The sequence below is a fragment of the Lactuca sativa genome, chromosome 9, assembly GCF_002870075.4.
Source record: "Lactuca sativa cultivar Salinas chromosome 9, Lsat_Salinas_v11, whole genome shotgun sequence".
NCBI lineage: Eukaryota > Viridiplantae > Streptophyta > Magnoliopsida > Asterales > Asteraceae > Lactuca > Lactuca sativa.
The window spans coordinates 122,073,180-122,090,040 of NC_056631.2; the positions used below are offsets into that span (position 1 = coordinate 122,073,180).

At 42.6% G+C, this 16,861-nt stretch overlaps 1 protein-coding gene across 3 annotated transcripts; it reads left to right on the forward strand.

Moving 5' to 3' along the window:
* Positions 1-504: 504 nt before the first annotated feature.
* On the forward strand, positions 505-2,968 carry LOC128128466 (uncharacterized). 3 transcript variants are annotated; one of them, XM_052767427.1, is made up of 2 exons: positions 505-1,140; positions 2,780-2,968. In XM_052767427.1, the coding sequence occupies exons 1-2, from the start codon at positions 843-845 to the stop codon at positions 2,857-2,859; spliced, it is 378 nt and encodes a 125-aa protein (XP_052623387.1). In that variant the 5' UTR covers positions 505-842; the 3' UTR covers positions 2,860-2,968. The 3 variants fall into 3 exon arrangements, 2 of the variants coding, with proteins under 2 accessions (XP_052623387.1, XP_052623388.1); XM_052767428.1 differs by having other exon boundaries at positions 505-1,112; XR_008226415.1 differs by lacking the exon at positions 505-1,140 and adding an exon at positions 1,155-2,716.
* The last annotated feature ends 13,893 nt before the right edge of the window (positions 2,969-16,861 follow it).

Consider the following 16,861-nt stretch of genomic DNA (forward strand, 5'->3'; position numbering starts at 1 on the left):
ATAACTCTTCATGAGCTCGAGCCGAGCTCTGGAATATAAGGATTGAATTGAGCCTTGCTCGAGCTCGAACCCCTTATAACTTAAACAAGCCCAAAGCAAGCTCAGCTAGACACGCGCTAGACTCGACTCATTTGTAACGCCCCGTTTATTTAAATAAATTAATAAATTTAAGTCCTGGACTAGTTTGTGAAGAATTTTGAAAGTCGAGGGTTAAAAGTGTACGTTCAGGACTTAAATTGAAAAGATTTGAAGGCTTAAGGGTTTATTGGTGATTTAGGGATCTTTTATGAAAGAAATTTATGGGATCAGGGTTTAAAAAATAAGTTTTGGATTCAGTTTTTAAATATTTCCGAGGGCAGGGTCTATTTGGTATGTTTTGGATTTAGTTTGAAGACAAATTAGGATGGAGGGGCTGAAGTTGAATAAATTGATCAAAGTTTCAAGAGGACACGGGATATACCCGGTGACCCCTTCCCCATCGTTGGAAAAACACAAACCCTAAACTGAAGGGAGCACCTACAGCCGCCACCCCCTTCCTCTTCTCCTCCCAGCCGACATCACCAAAGAACCACCGGAGCAGCCACCTAGTTCCACCGCCGGCAAGACGAAGAGACTCAAGGGATTAGGAACTCGTTCGGGGGTAGGTTGCTATTTGCGTTTGGGTGGCTGCCTCAGCCCACGTCCGTCGCTATGGCGCTGAGGAGCAGCAGAGTTTCCGTTTAGTACCGCCACCTCCATCGTTTCCCCGTAGCGTCGACTATTGCGTTTCCATCAATAGAATCCGAGCAAAGGACCCTTTTCTGTCGTCGTTCGATGCTACCGCTGTTGCGACGCTACCGTCGATGGTGGACTCTCATCGTCACTTGCCGCTGCTAGTCGCTGATGCTGTCGTTCTAGTGGCCGTCATGTTCCAGCCACGACTTGTCGCCGTCGCCTATGCAGCCCTCATGTCACTCCAGTTGTTGCTTAGCGTCCCAAGGGACGGCCATGCTTGTATTTCACAAGGTTGCGAGTGCGTTGTTGCTTCAAGTTCAAGTGAAGTGTGGTCGTTTGGTCTAGCCGGAAATCAAGAGCGAGCACCGCCAACACCTGCCGCCGCCGGCCACCATAAGGTGGTTGTGTGTGTTTGTTTTGTTTTAGGTGTGTGTGTGTGTGTGTGATTGTATTTCTATTAGCTATTCGTGTTTGGGTATTTTGGTTAGCCGGAGTTCATGGAAGAGTCACTGCCGCCACGAGCCACCGCCGGCCACCATGGTGTGGCTGTGTGTGTGTATGTTAGTTAGGTAGTGGTGTGTGTTCATTTTGATTAAAGCATTGTAACTGTAATTGCCAAAAGAATAATGAAAAGAAATGGAAAACCACCACCGTAAGGTGGTGGCCACCGTCGTGAGCCGCCATTGACCACCACTACCTGAGGTGGTCATGGGTGGTGCCCCTCAAGCAAACCCTAATGGGCCTAGAAAGACCCTAATGGGCTTAAAGATTTATTTTGGGCCTATTGGGCCATGTTTGAGTGGAAACCCTAATTAGGGTTTAGAAAACCCTAATTATGAGAAATTGGGCCTTAGACTTAATGGACCCATCATTGGGCAATTGGGATTGGAGTGTGTATTAAGCCCAAGTCACTCCATATCACATATCTAGTAGAGTAGAGGACTTAATGGATTAAGTCCTTAATGGGTTAAGTAAGAAACACTTAACCCTAGTTATCATTTTATGTGAAACCCTAATTTCACTTGGGCTTTGTGTTGGTCCATCCAAAAACAAGCAAATGGACTAGAATAATTTATTGGGCCTTAGGGTAAGGTCCATATGAAGGATTGGGCCCAATTTGGAAAATTGGGCCATAGATGGGCTGTAGTTTGGGCTTAGATGGTTGTGTGATATTGGGCTCTTAAAATGAGACATGTTGGACTGGACTGATCAATTGGGCCTTGAGGGAAGTCCATGTAGAGGCTTGGGCCTAATTTGGAAAATTGGGCCATATGTTGGGCTTTGATCCCTAGCTGACTTTGGGCCTATGGATTTGGGCCTTGGGCTTGGGTAAGCCAAGCTAGGGGTAATAAAGTAATTATCCAAGTATGTATTTATAGTATGTGTTAGAAATCAATTATTAATTGGGTGTCATTTTGGTGTTGACAATTCGGGAATCTGTCATCCAACAGCTAGGGTTGAGTCTGCGGGACTTTAGCAGTATGAGATTATGTCTACGGGACTTCAGCAGTGTGAGGTGAATTTCCTTCTAGTAGGAACGGGTCTACGGCCACAATGTCGGCCCGTTTAGTTAGCAGTCAGTTCCAGACTTCGGTCCGATGCAGTAGTTTAGGGTGCTTGACGTCTTTGTGATTCAAGCATGTCTATGTGTTATGAGTTCCGGACTTCAGTCTGATGCAGTATGCAGTATATGTGTTTATGCTAGTTGATATGAGTTTATGCTATGCTATGTTCATTTAGTTCCGGACTTCGGTCCGATGCAGGGGACAAGATGACAGTCAGTTCCGGACTTCGGTCCGATGCAGTTAGTTCCGGACTACGGTCCGATGTAGGGGACAAGGTCCCATTCAGTTCCAGACTCCGGTCCGATGCAGTTTCCGTACTTTGTTCCGATGCAGAGGGCAAGGCCCTGGTTAGTTTCCGGACTTCAGTTCAATGCGGTTCCGGACTTCGGTCCGATGAAGTGGGCAAGGCCCAATATGTGTTTATATGTTATTGTATGGTATGTGGTAGTTTGGGGAAGGTCACTAAGCTTCGTGCTTATGGTTTTTAGTTTTGGTTTCAGGTACTCAGTTTTCAAAAGAGGAGCTCGAGAAGATTGCAGTGCACACACCATTTGTTCAGCCTGGGATGTTTATACTCTGATATATTTGACAGTTGTTAAGATATTTTGAGATACATAGCTTATGATTTTTACATGAGGTTTATCGACTATGGTTTTTATTGTTAAATTAAACAAAATTTTCAGATTGTATTTTCTAGATGTTTCTAGTTGTTATCAGAGCCTTGGTTTGAGGGATTCAGGCACACTTTCGGGTGTGTCTGAACTCAAACTAAGGAAGTGGTATAAAGTTTTCAAGAGAAAAACCATGTTTAGAAAAGGATTTTGAGAAAAGAAAACAATTTTAGAAAAAGTATAAAGAAAAGAGTTTTAGAAAAAGCGAAAAGAATTTTGAAAAGAGAAAAGCGTGTGGTGCATTCAATCAGCCGAGCTCAAGTAAGTACTCCCAAAGTACCCATACAAGTTTATGTTATGATTATCAGTTTCAGTTTCAGTAGAACAACATGTTAGGATAGGACTAAGGATCTAGGAGGATGCCTTATGTGCCTGCTATATTTGTTTCATCTTTATGAGAATTGCATGCTAGTATTGAGTAGACATTAGTAGGATAGCCTATTTAGGTTATGCCTGATAGTATGAGCTTAGCATTGTATGCTAGTATAGTTTCTTGTTATGAGAATAGATTTGCTTGAGTAGTTTCGTGTGTCTGAATGTTTCTTGCTTTGTGCTTTGTAGGATTCTAAGTGATGAGAGTTAGCCATTAGGTGAATACGTCACGCCACATGTGATCAGGGTTAAATAATCTCAGAGTGTTGGATTTGGCCCTATTGCGCAGCTCTTGTTTGAGTCTAACCATTGTGGGGACGAGTCTTTTACTCGAAGGATTATCCGAGCCTCGTCACATGTGATGGTATTCAGGTGATGGCTAATTGGCATTACAAGGAGGCCTTCAGCAGCTGAGGACTGGTTTGGGTCGGAGATTTCCCTAGGGTAAGCCTAGGATGAGAGTAACAGAGAGCAGTAGCAGTAAAAGGGACGTGGTGGAGTCTAGGCAGTTCTTGAGGAAAGTACGGATAGATGTGGAAGGTAGTATGGGCCCGTACTACTAAAAGCATAGGATCCGTACTCAAATCAACGAAGGCTAAGATAAGACCAGGGAAATTGTAGTGTGTGAGATCCCTCGAGTTTGGATGAGTATTGTGATGTTAGTGATGGCATGTTGCCGAGTATAGTGGTGCTACGTGGTAGACCAGATGATAGTTCTGGTGTTGAAGAGGGATCGGGATCGGACTCTAGAGTCGGGCAGATTAATGATCAGATGAGGGAGTTCATTCTATCTAAGAGTTATGCGAAGTATCATTGACCAGACTCATGTGATCCTCAGTGTGATCAAGGAGGGAATTATAGAGATTTGTGATGAGAGGCCGAGTGCATTCTGCACTAAGATAACAGTCATGATAGTGAACCGTATGTTGATGTTTCGGGAATTCAGAGTTTGTGACGCTTCAGATTGACATGGGGGTTAGGGATCCCATTGTTAGCAGCAGATGGTTGGCAGATGTTGCCAACACTTTTCATACCAGACGTTGTCTCGAAAGGAGACAAGATCTGACTTAATTCCTATCTCCTGAGGGATAGAGCACGAGATTGATAGGAAGAGGCCGGTAGTGAATTGTGTGATGATGCGGTTAATGCTATGTCATGTGATGGCTTTTAGACCAGATTCTGGGCAGAGCGTGCCCAGGCGATTGAGGCGCATCAGTTGGCGCAAGAGTTGTTAGATCTCCACTAGACGACTGAGACTATGGCAGAGGTCACTGACAAGTCTCGGGAAAGAGCTTATATGGTACCACAGTATGTAGCAGATGAGGAAATGAAGAAGGTAGGTTATCAAAACATACTGTAGAATGATACTAGGGAGATCATTAGTATCTCGGGGTGTAAGACCCTGAATGATATGACATCTTGAGTTTGAGAACGAGATATGGACATGGAACACATTGGTAAGAGGGAACCAGATCGGTTTCTTATAGTGAGGGGTCTTGGGAGGAGACCGTAGATTTCAGATTAGCTTTCGAGAGACCAGCAGGACCAAATTCGGTACAGCACATGCGGGAAACTACACGATGGAGTCTTTCGTTTCAAGGGTTTGAGTAAGTGTAGCCCTGAGTTATCCTCGGTTTGTGTCTAAATTATATTTTCAAGAGATGTCATATGCCAATTGCATACCGAGAAGCATTAGCGAATAGTGATAGAGCATTTCACAAATTGCGGAATTGGGAGAGTAGAGCGTCATCTTGGTTTATTCCAAAACTGAGGAGCATCACGAGAAGCACCTGAGGGAGGTGCTAGAGACTTTGAGGAGGGAGAGAATTTTCTCAAGGTTCTTTAATTGTGAGTTCTAGTTGCGCGGGGTGCAATTTCTTGGACACCTTGTCAATCAGAAGGATATCCTAGTCGATCTGGCCAATATAGAGGCCGTGATGCAGTAGGAGATTCCGAGGTCTCCAATTGAGATTCGGAGCTTCCTAGGTCTAGCGGGTTATTACTGGAGATTTATTCGGTTTTTTTTTTAGAAGTTGGGTGATCTTTTGGATTAGCTGGTGTTGAAACCACTAGAAAGGGTAAGCGTGGTTCTAGCAGATTAGTCATGGGTGGTAAGAAGGATCGGGAATCCTTTCCAGACAGTGAACTATAAGGATCTAGTTGAATCGAAGTGGGGGAGGAACCCTCATATAGTCAGGAACGGAAGAAAGTACGAAGTTGGGATGAGTTCGCAACTTTGTTGAGCAGGATAGTAGTCCAAGTGGCTGATCGGATTGAGAAACGCGTGACTTGAGAGTTGGGAAACTCCCCAGTATTGAGTGTATGTAATAGTGATCATTAAGTGATTGGTTTGGGAAACCAGGTTGAAGATTTTCTCGGCAGGATGTGATATTAGTTAGGATGTAAGCCTACGGGAAAGCTGTAGCATTCACCAGCAGGTAGACAGTACGGGAAGTGTAGTGAGGCTACGAGATGTCCATAGTAATCACGTTAGACGATAGCTGGTTCGGAAAAAAAAAACCAGGTTGGAGGATCGCCGACAGGATTCGAGTAAGTCAAGATGCAGATTTAGTGAAGGTCCGGCATGGGATGCTTTCAGATTAGTAGGCGGTGTAGAGTTAGAATGGAGAGTGTAGCAAGACTGCAGAATAGTTGCAGCATTCCCAACAGCGAGTTAGTGAGGGAAGTGATGTAAGTCTGCAGGTGTAGCCGTAGCATTCACTAGCAGTCAGATAGTATCAGAGTGTTGTAAGTCTACGGGTGTAGCTGTAGCATTCACTAGCAGTCAGATAGTATCAGAGTGTTGTAAGTCTGCGGGTGTAGCCGTAGCGTTCACTAGCAGCCACACAGTGATAATGTGTTGTAAGCCTGTGGGTGTAGCCGTAGCATTCACTAGGTTATTAGATAGCGTGAGTGCGTCGTTAGTACACAGGAAGGACAATAGTACCCACCCGTTCGGGTATAGAAGTGAGGATATGGAAATCCACATATTGGATTTCGGAGTTTCCCATACGGATTAGACCTGGTTAAGCCAGTGATAAGACTGTAGAAGCGCCACTACAGAGAAGAGAGCAGAGAAGCAGTGGACTGCTTGAGGTCATTTATGACATAAGGCTACCAATGGTCATGTAGCAATCACTTTTAGCCTTGGTTTTGGTGACGTCAGGATTCGACGTATGGACTCGATCAGTTAGATCAGAAAGTTATTAGATCCCCAGTGGCATGGTAACTAGTGGCAGCTAGTTCTAGAAAAGGAATTTGTTCAGAAGTCGTGTGAGGCGGCTATGTAGGGAGTCCTTTGGCTCCGCAATCGGACTGGAAACCGGTATTTTAGATGAATGACGAACCAATTGAGACCAGGAAGGCCTAGATAGATTTCGGGAAGTAGCCATGTGGCAACATACTGCTTCAGGCAGTTCATCATTTCAAGCAGTTCAGTGTTTCGGGTAGTTTAGTGTTCAGACAATTCAATGTTTCGGGCAGTTCAGTGTTCAGGTTGTTCAGTGTTTTCAGGCAGATCAATGTTTCAGACAGTTTTGGGTCTCCAGTAGTAATGGTATTTGTGGGATTTCATGTATGGTTAGAGTCACAGATATCTTGGGATATGCTAAGTCACTTACAGCAGGATGATCCGAGTTTTGGCCAGGTATAAGTGAATCACAGGGATAAGTGGATTTGTGATTCTGTTTTCTAGGGTGAGCCCCGAGTTGTCAGAAGTTAAGTAAGCAGTTAAGAGATAAGTGGACTGTATACAGAGATAATGATTCAGTATGAGTGGTCTGTCAAGGATTGAGACCATCTCGAGACAACAAATTTTTGATAGAGTAGATGTTATCTTGTTGCGAAGAATTAGTTCACCCGAGGCTTTTAGGGCTTTGCGAAGATTGGTCACGACTACCCTGGGAAGGCTAGGGTGTTCCAGGATGGTGATCATGTACTTGAGTAGTTAGCGTGTAAAGGATGGTAAGGAATGATTTCGAGGAAGAAATCTAATTTAAGTGGTGGAGAGTTGTAACACCCCGTTTATTTAAATAAATTAACAAATGTAAGTCTCGGACTAGTTTGTGAAGAATTTTGAAAGTCGAGGGTTGAAAGTGTATGTTCAGGACTTCAATTGAAAAGATTTGAAGGCTTAAGGGTTTATTGGTGATTTAGGGATCTTTTATGAAAGAAATTTATGGGATCAGGGTTTAAAAAGTAAGTTTTGGATTCAGTTTGTAAAGAATTCTGAGGGCAGGGTCTATTTGGTATGTTTTGGATTTAGTTTGAAGACAAATTAGGATGGAGGGGCAGAAGTTGAATAAATTGATCAAAGTTTCATGAGGACACGGGATATACCCGGTGATCCCTTCCCCATCGTTGGAAAAACACAAACCCTAAATGGAAGGGAGCACCTACAGCCGCCACCTCCTTCCTCTTCTCCTCCCAGCTGCCATCACCAAAGAACCACCGGAGCAGCCACCTAGTTCCACCTCCGGCAAGACAAAGAGACTCAAGGGATTAGGAACTCGTTCGGGGGTAGGTTGTTATTTGCGTTTGGGTGGCTGCCTCAGCCCACGTCCGTCGCTATGGCGCTGAGGAGCAGCGGAGTTGCCGTTTAGTACCGCCACCTCCATCGTTTCCCCGTGGCGTCGACTGTTGCGTTTCCATCAATAGAAGCCGAGCAAAGGACCCTTTTCTGTCACCGTTCGATGCTACCGCTGTTGCGCCGCTACCGTCGATGGCGGACTCTCATCGTCACTTGCTGCTGATAGTCGCTGATGCTGCCGTTCTAGTGGCCGTCATGTTCCAGCCACGACTTGTCGTCGTCGCCTGTGCAGCCCTCATGTCACTCCGGTTGTTACTTAGCGTCCCAAGGGACGACCATGCTTGTATTTCACAAGGTTGCGAGTGCGTTGCTGTCACACCCCCGAACCAGACGGCGGAAATGTCCGGGGGCTGTCGTGACTCAATTGAATACCATCACAATGAATATACATGAAACATAACATCATACAACACCAAGCATTGGAATATTACAACTGGTAGTGTTTACATTCAGTACATAGTTTCAAAATATTACATTCCCAAAAGTAAATTGTTCGATATTAATTAAACAACAGCAAAACGTCATAGAGTACAATTCTTCCTTCACTTTATCTGTTACCTGAGAATACAAGTATTTTGAAAAACGTCAACATATGAAATGTTGGTGAGTTCATAAGTAATGTTTGAAATCCGATGTTTTGTATCGTTTTGAAAACCACCAGAAAATCCGATATTTTCTGAAAATTGTATAGTATAAAAGGTGTGAAGATCCGAAAGTATGCTTGTTTGTTTCTATAAATGTAAGAGTACGATTTGTAAAACTCGGTATGTAATTCGTAGGTGTAATAATTGAAAATCCTAGGAAAACCCGACGTTTTCCCACTACTTTGCATTAAATAGTTTTATGTTTCGTTATTTCGTTACGACAGGTGTATTCGTTGAGCTCCGGGGACGTTGGATTAATTGTGGATTGTGAATTGTTGTAAACGTACATTAATGAAAATGACCAGTTGACAACCATACAAACGATTCCCTTAGGCGTCGCTCGCTCTATTCACTTAACCCAACCACCCGAACTCATGTAGCCCCACGACCTAGGGGAAACAGTGAGTGCGAAGCCCCAGGTAATTCCCTACGTCGTTCAAGGCTATAGTGAATGCGAAGGGCCCTTAGCCCAACTCGCATTGGTGAATTCTCAACTTTGCTAGCAGTACCGAAGGACCCTTGGGGACCAGCAGCACGTTGCCATTGAAAGTCCTTTTACGCTGTGTTGGATCATGTAAGACCCAACAACTCGTAAGGTTGATGTCTTCGGGCCTAAAGATCAGGTCATTGGGCTAGCTAGGCCCAACAAACAAGATTTTACACTTTTGGGCCCAAAGATGGTGTATCGACGTCTGTGCACTCTCACGTGTGTATTGAATTCCCAAATTTTCCGTGTATGAATCGAGTTGTCGTCGTGTTAGTAGTTTCGGATTTGTTATTGATTCGAGACCGAATCAATTCGTTTGATAACGATTTTTGGTGTTGTTGTGTATTGTAATTCGTCGGTAGTCGCAGTATCAATATTTGATCACAACGGATGTATTGAATTAACATTGAAATTTTTCTGTTTACAGCCCCTCTTTATTTTGTAAATTTACTTTTTCAACCCTTTGAATAAATTAATTTCCGGTTTAGTCCTTAAACCATTTTTCTTGGCATTCTAAAACCAAAACTTATTGAAATTGATATTTTTCAGCACATTTTTAGTTGAAAACAGTTTTAGTCCCTCAAAATACAGTTTCCTCGGCTGTAACCTCTCTTTTTCGCAATTTTTACACTTTCGGCCCAAATTGGAAAATTTTTGCAACTTTGGTCCTTTTTAATTATGAAAAGCATTTTTAACCTTTGAAAAGGACTTGGAACACTAGTAGTCCACTATTTTATGGAAAAACACAGTTTCAGCCCCTCAAATTGGAAAATTTCTCATATTGGGCCCTATTGGGCCGAAAAGTTCATTTTTAGCCCATTAAGTTTAGAAATTTACATTTTAAACATTCTAAAGTGTATATTTCTGGAAAAATTCCTTTATGAAACTGTTTTGACACTTCTTAACCTCCAGAATTTGTATTTTGACATTTTGGGCCCTTAAACTTCATATTCTTAGCATTTTAAGTCCAAAAATGTGATTTTTAGCCCAAGATGTTCATCTAAACCAACTTGGTTATTTTTCTAGTAATGACTTATGTATAATGATATGTTTTAGCCCTTGTTTCATGCATCATAACACAAATCTCGATTTTTAGGTCCTTTTGACTAGTTTCAACACCATAAACACACAAAAGTATGTAAAGAAACATAGAAATCATACAAGGCATACACATAATGATAGATCTACACATTTGCTTGTATTCCCCCCCCCCCCCCCCCCCACAAAACTTATAAAAACCGAAAATAAGGGGGTATGAAGCTCACCTTTGGATGTGGTCTCGGTTTTGAAGAAGATTTGTGGAAGTTTGGTGCTATTTTCGACCCTATCAAGTTCCTTGGATGGATCTCGAACTTAGTGGGTTCTAAGATGCAAGATCATGAACTTGAATGGATTAAGAGATGATTCTTGATGAAAAAGAATTAGCTAGATTATGGATCTAAGCAATATCTTACCTTAGATGATGATTTTTATGGAAGAAATCCCTTGAACACCTCTTAGATCTCGAAAATTTGGAGAGAAATGGAGAGAGTTTCTTGAGAGAAAATTTTTAAGTGAAGTGTGTGTGTGTTTGTTTGGTTTCGGCCGAGAGGGAGAAGAGAGGAAAGAAGAGAGAATGAGCTTGCATGGAAAGATGAGAATACATGGATGTTTGAAGTGTAATACTTAGATATCCTCCATACAAAGATGATGTGTCATGCAAGAAGTCAACTCCTCCCTTTTATTTGGGCTTGGGCCGAGAATGGAGGGGGAAAAGAGAATGTTTGGGCCTTAAATGCTTAAGCCCAATTTTCATGGTTACGTTGAATGATTTTTGGTCCAAATAAATATAAAGGTGATTTTTATGACTTTTTAGGGCTAAATTAGGTTAATTATGGTTCATAGTTATTAATTTATTTCATTCTAGGCCCAATGTGGCCCAAAATGTTGAAATAAATGGATGTGGGTCTAATTAGAGCCCATTTGAAGGTTCTAATCCCATGATAGTCAAATTGGAGGCTTATTGGCCCAATGAGTCCAATAAGGAAGTCCTAGTCCAAAATGGACCTAACAAGAACTTCTAGGGTTTCCAATTGCTTGTTGACTATTTGTAGTACTTGTATGGTGTATTTGTTTGAAAATTAGATGTCATAGAGTAAGCATCTTACATGCTCTTTAAGTTTTTGATTCTACATTTTACTTGAATGTAGTGATTACAAGACACAAAATTTCTAGTTGTGACATCATCCCCCCGTTAGAGGGAATTTCATCCCGAAATTCTGTTTGAAAGCTAGATTTGAGAATGCTAGAATAGGTGAGGGTACTTTTGCTTCATTTGGTCTTCGCGCTCCCATGTGAATTCTGGCCCACGCTTCACGTTCCACCGTACTTTCACAATCGAGATGCGACTTTGCTTAGTACGCTTCACCTCCCTGTCCATGATTTCAACCGGTTCTTCAACGAACAGGAGCTTCTCGTTGATTTCGATTTCGTCAAGGGGAATGATGAGTGTTTCATCCGATAGACACTTCTTTAGATTAGAGACATGGAACACGGGGTGAACACTATTTAGCTTTGCGGGTAGCTGCAGTTTATATGCCACTGGACCTATTCGGGCGACGATTTCAAAAGGTCCAATGTATCGTGGGTTCAGTTTTCCCCGTTTTCCGAAACGTATAACCCCTTTCCAGGGTGAGACTTTCAACAGTACTCGATCACCGACCTGAAACTCTAAGGGCTTTCGTCGTTTATCGGCGTAGCTCTTTTGTCGGTCGCGCAATGCTTGTAATCGAGCCCTGATTTGGACGATCTTTTCCGTGGTTTCGTGAATGATCTCTGGTCCCGTTAGTGCTTTGTCCGACGTATATGTTTTCGCTAGTTGGGTATCACCCACCTCAGTCCAACATAACGGCGATCTACACTTACGCCCGTACGGTGCTTCGAAAGGAGCCACCTTGATGGTCGAATGATAACTATTGTTATACGAGAATTCGATTAAAGGTAAGTGGGTATCCCAAGACTTCCCAAAGTCTATCATGCATGCGCGAAGCATGTCTTCGAGCGTTTGAATGGTTCGTTCGCTTTGACCATCCGTTTGCAGATGATAAGCAATGCTCATGTCGAGATGAGCTCCCATTGCCTTATGGAGTGATTGCCAAAAACGTGAAGTGAACCTACTGTCCCTATCCGAGATAATAGATTTTGGCACTCCATGGAGTCTCACGATTTCTCGAACGTATAAACGCGTCAATCTCTCCATCTTGTAGGATTCTTTGATTGGCAGGAAATGGGCAGATTTCGTCAGTCGGTCGATTATTACCCATATGGTGTCTAGTCCATCCGACGTTTTGGGTAGCTTGGTCATGAAGTCCATAGAAATCCCCTCCCATTTCCACTCAGGAATTACCGGTTGTTGTAATAACCCTGAGGGTTTCTGGTATTCCACCTTTACCTTGGCACACATAAGGCATTTACTAACATAGGTAGCAAGTTCCGCCTTCATGTTAGGCCACCAATAGTGTTGTTTAATATCCGAATACATCTTGTCTGAACCAGGATGAATGGAGTATCGCATCTTGTGGGCTTGCTTCATAACTACCTCCCTAAATCCTCCGATTTTAGGGACCCAAATACGGTTCATGAAGTAGTATACTCCATCCTCCTTTGTCTCTAGGTTCTTCTCCATCCCGCGCAATGCTTCGCTTGCCCTATTTTCCGCTTTCATGGCCTCCGACTGGGCTACCGCAATTTGAGTGACTAGGTGAGATTGAATGGTTATAGAGAGAGTTTTCGTACGACGATTTGAGTACTCCTTCCGACTTAATGTGTCGGCTACCACGTTAGCCTTGCCTGGATGGTACTTGATCTCACACTCGTAATCGTTTAATAATTCAACCCATCTTCGTTGCCTCATGTTCAACTCTTTCTGGTTCAAGATGTGTTGGAGACTTTTGTGGTCCGTGAAGATGGTGCACTTCGTACCATACAGGTAGTGCCTCCAATTTTTCAGAGCGAAGACCACGGCTCCCAATTCCAGGTCATGGGTCGTATAATTTACTTCGTGCATCTTTAGTTGGCGAGATGCGTAAGCTATCACCCTTCCACGCTGCATGAGAACGCAACCTAAGCCCTGATTTGACGCATCACAGTAGACCACGAAATCTTCCATTCCCTCCGGTAGTGAGAGTACCGGGGCGCTACAGAGAGCTTGTTTCAGGGTTCGGAATGCGACTTCTTGTTTGTCCGTCCATTTGAATGGTACGCCCTTTTGTGTAAGCGAGGTAAGTGGCTTGGCGATCTTAGAGAAGTTTTGAATGAATCTCCTATAATAGCCTACTAGACCCAAGAATTGACGAATTTCCGTAGGTGTTGTCGGGATTGCCCATCCTTCAACAGCTTTGACTTTTGAGGGATCCACATGAATTCCATCTTGGCTAACTACATGACCTAGGAAGTTCACACTCCGGAGCCAGAACTCATACTTGGAAAGTTTTGCGTATAGCTTTTCCGATCGTAGAGTTTCTAGGATTTGTCGGAGATGTTGGCCATGCTCTTCTCTGCTTCGAGAATAGACGAGGATGTCATCGATAAAAACAATGACAAAGTTGTCGAGGAATGGTCGACAGATTCGGTTCATTAGGTCCATAAATGCGGTAGGGGCATTTGTTAGACCGAAGGGCATTACGACAAATTCATAATGTCCGTAGCGAGTTCGGAAAGCGGTTTTTGGAATATCCTCCTCCCAGAATTTGAGTCTATTAGGGTTATGTTAGCCATTGCAGCATTTCATGATTATGAAATATGGCAAATGGATGTCAAAACCGCTTTCCTTAATGGAAAGTTGGCTGAGGATGTGTACATGAATCAGCCAGAGGGTTTTGTCAATGCAGAGTACCCTAATAGAGTATGCAAGCTTAAGAAATCCATTTATGGATTAAAACAAGCATCTCGTAGCTGGAATCTTTGTTTTGATGAGAAGGTAAAAGAGTTTGGCTTCTTGAGAAGCGAAGATGAGTCTTGCGTGTATGTCAGAGCTAGTGGGAGTATAGTTAGCTTCTTGGTACTGTATGTGGATGACATACTACTCATAGGAAATGACATCCCAACCTTGCAGGAGGTTAAGTCCTGGCTTGGGAAGTGCTTTGCTATGAAGGACCTAGGGGAGGCTACCTATATCCTAGGGATAAGGATATTAAGAGAAAGGAGTAGAAGACTAATTGGACTTAGTCAGAGTATCTACTTGGATAAGGTGTTGAAAAGGTTCAACATGGAGAATTCCAAGAAAGGAGATTTACCGATCCAAAGCAATACCAAACTGAGTAAGACTCAGAGTCCGAGTACAGAGGCTGAGATAGCTGAGATGAGCCAATTACCATATGCTTCAGCAGTTGGCTCGATCATGTATGCTATGACTTGTACCCGTCCTGATGTGGCATTTGCTTTGAGCATGGTCAGCAGGTATCAGGGGAACCCTGGCAAGGCTCATTGGACCGCGGTAAAGAACATTCTCAAGTACCTGCGGAGGACTAAGGATTGGGTCCTTACCCTTGGTGGCAGTGATGACTTGAGAATATTAGGGTATAGTGATGCTGGTTTTCAGACTGATAGGGATAATTTCCGCTCTCAATCGGGCTGGATCTTTACCTTAAATGGAGGGGCAATTTCTTGGAAGAGTTCCAAGCAGGAGACGGTGGCTGATTCGACTTGTGAATCAGAGTATATAGCAGCGAGTGAAGCAGCGAAGGAGGCGATATGGCTAAAGAACTTCATCGGAGACCTTGGAGTTGTACCAGCTATTAAGGAACCTATAGAGATTTTCTGTGACAACAATGCTGCGGTTATCTTAGCCAAGGAACCAAGAGATCATGGCAGATCCCGACACATTGACAGAAAATATCACTTCATAAGGCACAAGATTGAAGAAGGACTCCTTGTGACAAGGAGGATATCGTCAGATGAGAATCCTGCAGATCCCCTTACGAAGGGACTGACGAGGGTTAAGCATTTTCAGCATGCGAGACGCATCGGGCTGAGGGACGATATTAGTTTTACAGATTAGATAGTTTTCCTGAAACTTGTAAAATGTAATCGACGTTTGATGATGAATAAAATTTGTGATTTATTTATGAGTAAAGTGTTACTATCATTGTCAATTATTTACTATTGTTTCAGTTTTGCATGTTTTGACTTCCAGAATAATTAATTTGTTCAAACCTCCACAATCGATCATACGTCGGAAGTAGGTATGAATCAAGATTGTCATGAATTGGGTTTGTAGATGCCTTAAAGGTGTTTAGGCATGGCAATGGTTGCTGCAACATTCATGAGTACTCATAAGTTATGAGTATTGGTATAAACCCACGCTCACTTGTATCACTTCATGGAATTTATCTTGAGTGATCGTGAGACGATAACATCATATAAATCTTTAAACCTAGAGATATGAGTTGTTACCTATGAGTTGGTTGTGCATTGATTGCACGTAAACGCATCAGTAACTTGATGTTATAAAACGTGCCTTTGTGTACAATTCAATAAGTAGTAGAACAAGCATATCAGTCGAAGTTTATCTGTTCCTTCTAGAAATAGAAGCGATATCCGGGCCCCTCGATGATTTTGTGTTGACCCATATACCAGGCCTGGTCAGAACTAAACCGATGTGTTCAGTGAAGTTCTTCGTCAAACAAATCGGATAATCGAGAAACAACTGCTAGACAATAAGCAAGACATAGTTCCATGTGTTTGTCCGGCTGATATCATGAGAACAGAGGATTATGTGATCACTTATCTAAAATGGCGCTTCATAGTTCGACAGAGTCTTCATTGTTCGAGGGAGTTTTCGAGAGCTACGATTGTTGGTTGGTTCCTGAAGTTATAGGCAAATATAGTTATTAGACTTATCCAAGTGGGAGTCTGTTGGATAAGGTGTCTAAGTCCATAACTTATTTGGTATATACTTGACCCGACCGGCATGGTCCATTTGGGTTGCATCTCATCCAAACTATTATGGATAATTTTATGAGAGTTATACACATATGTTTATTAATATATTATGAGTTATAATATATTAATATGAAGTTACGTTATTTAATTAGTTTTAGTCTTAAATTAATTATGGATTAATTTAGAGATTAAAAGGAATAATAATTAAATTATGGGCTATTTGTTTTATATAGTGTGGGCTAATACTCATTTATTAATGGGCTAGGCTTACGTGGAAGTCCATGGATGATCCATGGAGCTTTTAACCCATGGATCCTTGGAATAGGAAAAGACATGGGTTATTAGGGTTTCACCCTAACCATGCATACTATATAAGCATGCTTATGGAGCATGAAAGAGAGCCTAAGATAGCCTAAGAGAAAGCTAGTGTTCTAGTGTGTGTGTGCATGTGTGTGGCCGAAAATACAAGAGTGTGTATACTCTCTCAAAGTTTTCCAAGAGTTTGTGGTGTTTGTGATTCCATTTGAGGCATTCACACTATTGGTGCTTGGCCCTCAAACTCCTAAGAACCCAACACAACAAAGGTATGTAATCTCTTCTAACTCTTTTATGTTGAAATGTTCCCCATGCCATGTTAGATAGGTTATAAACCTTGGAAAATTATTATTTTGCATGTATTTAGACAAACATAGATCCAAGGTTTATTAGGGTTGCATGCACACTTAGGAAGTGTTAGATTGCTCAAAACCCAACAACTAGTGCACTGTAACTCCTTGCATTCTCCATGGTGATGGAAATCGCACTTGTTGCACTTGGGAAGATTACCGGAATAAGGTCTTGAAGCATTTGAAGCAGCTGAGGCTGGAGCATGTGGTGCGGCTGGAACCGGTGCGGTGACA

Bases quoted from the DNA above. Each gene is read 5' to 3' on its own strand.
- LOC128128466 (XM_052767427.1), top strand. From the start codon at position 843: ATGGTGGACTCTCATCGTCACTTGCCGCTGCTAGTCGCTGATGCTGTC. The intron at 1,141-2,779 runs GTGTGTGTGTGT...TTTTGGTTTCAG, and splicing joins GTGTGTTTGTTTTGTTTTAG to GTACTCAGTTTTCAAAAGAG.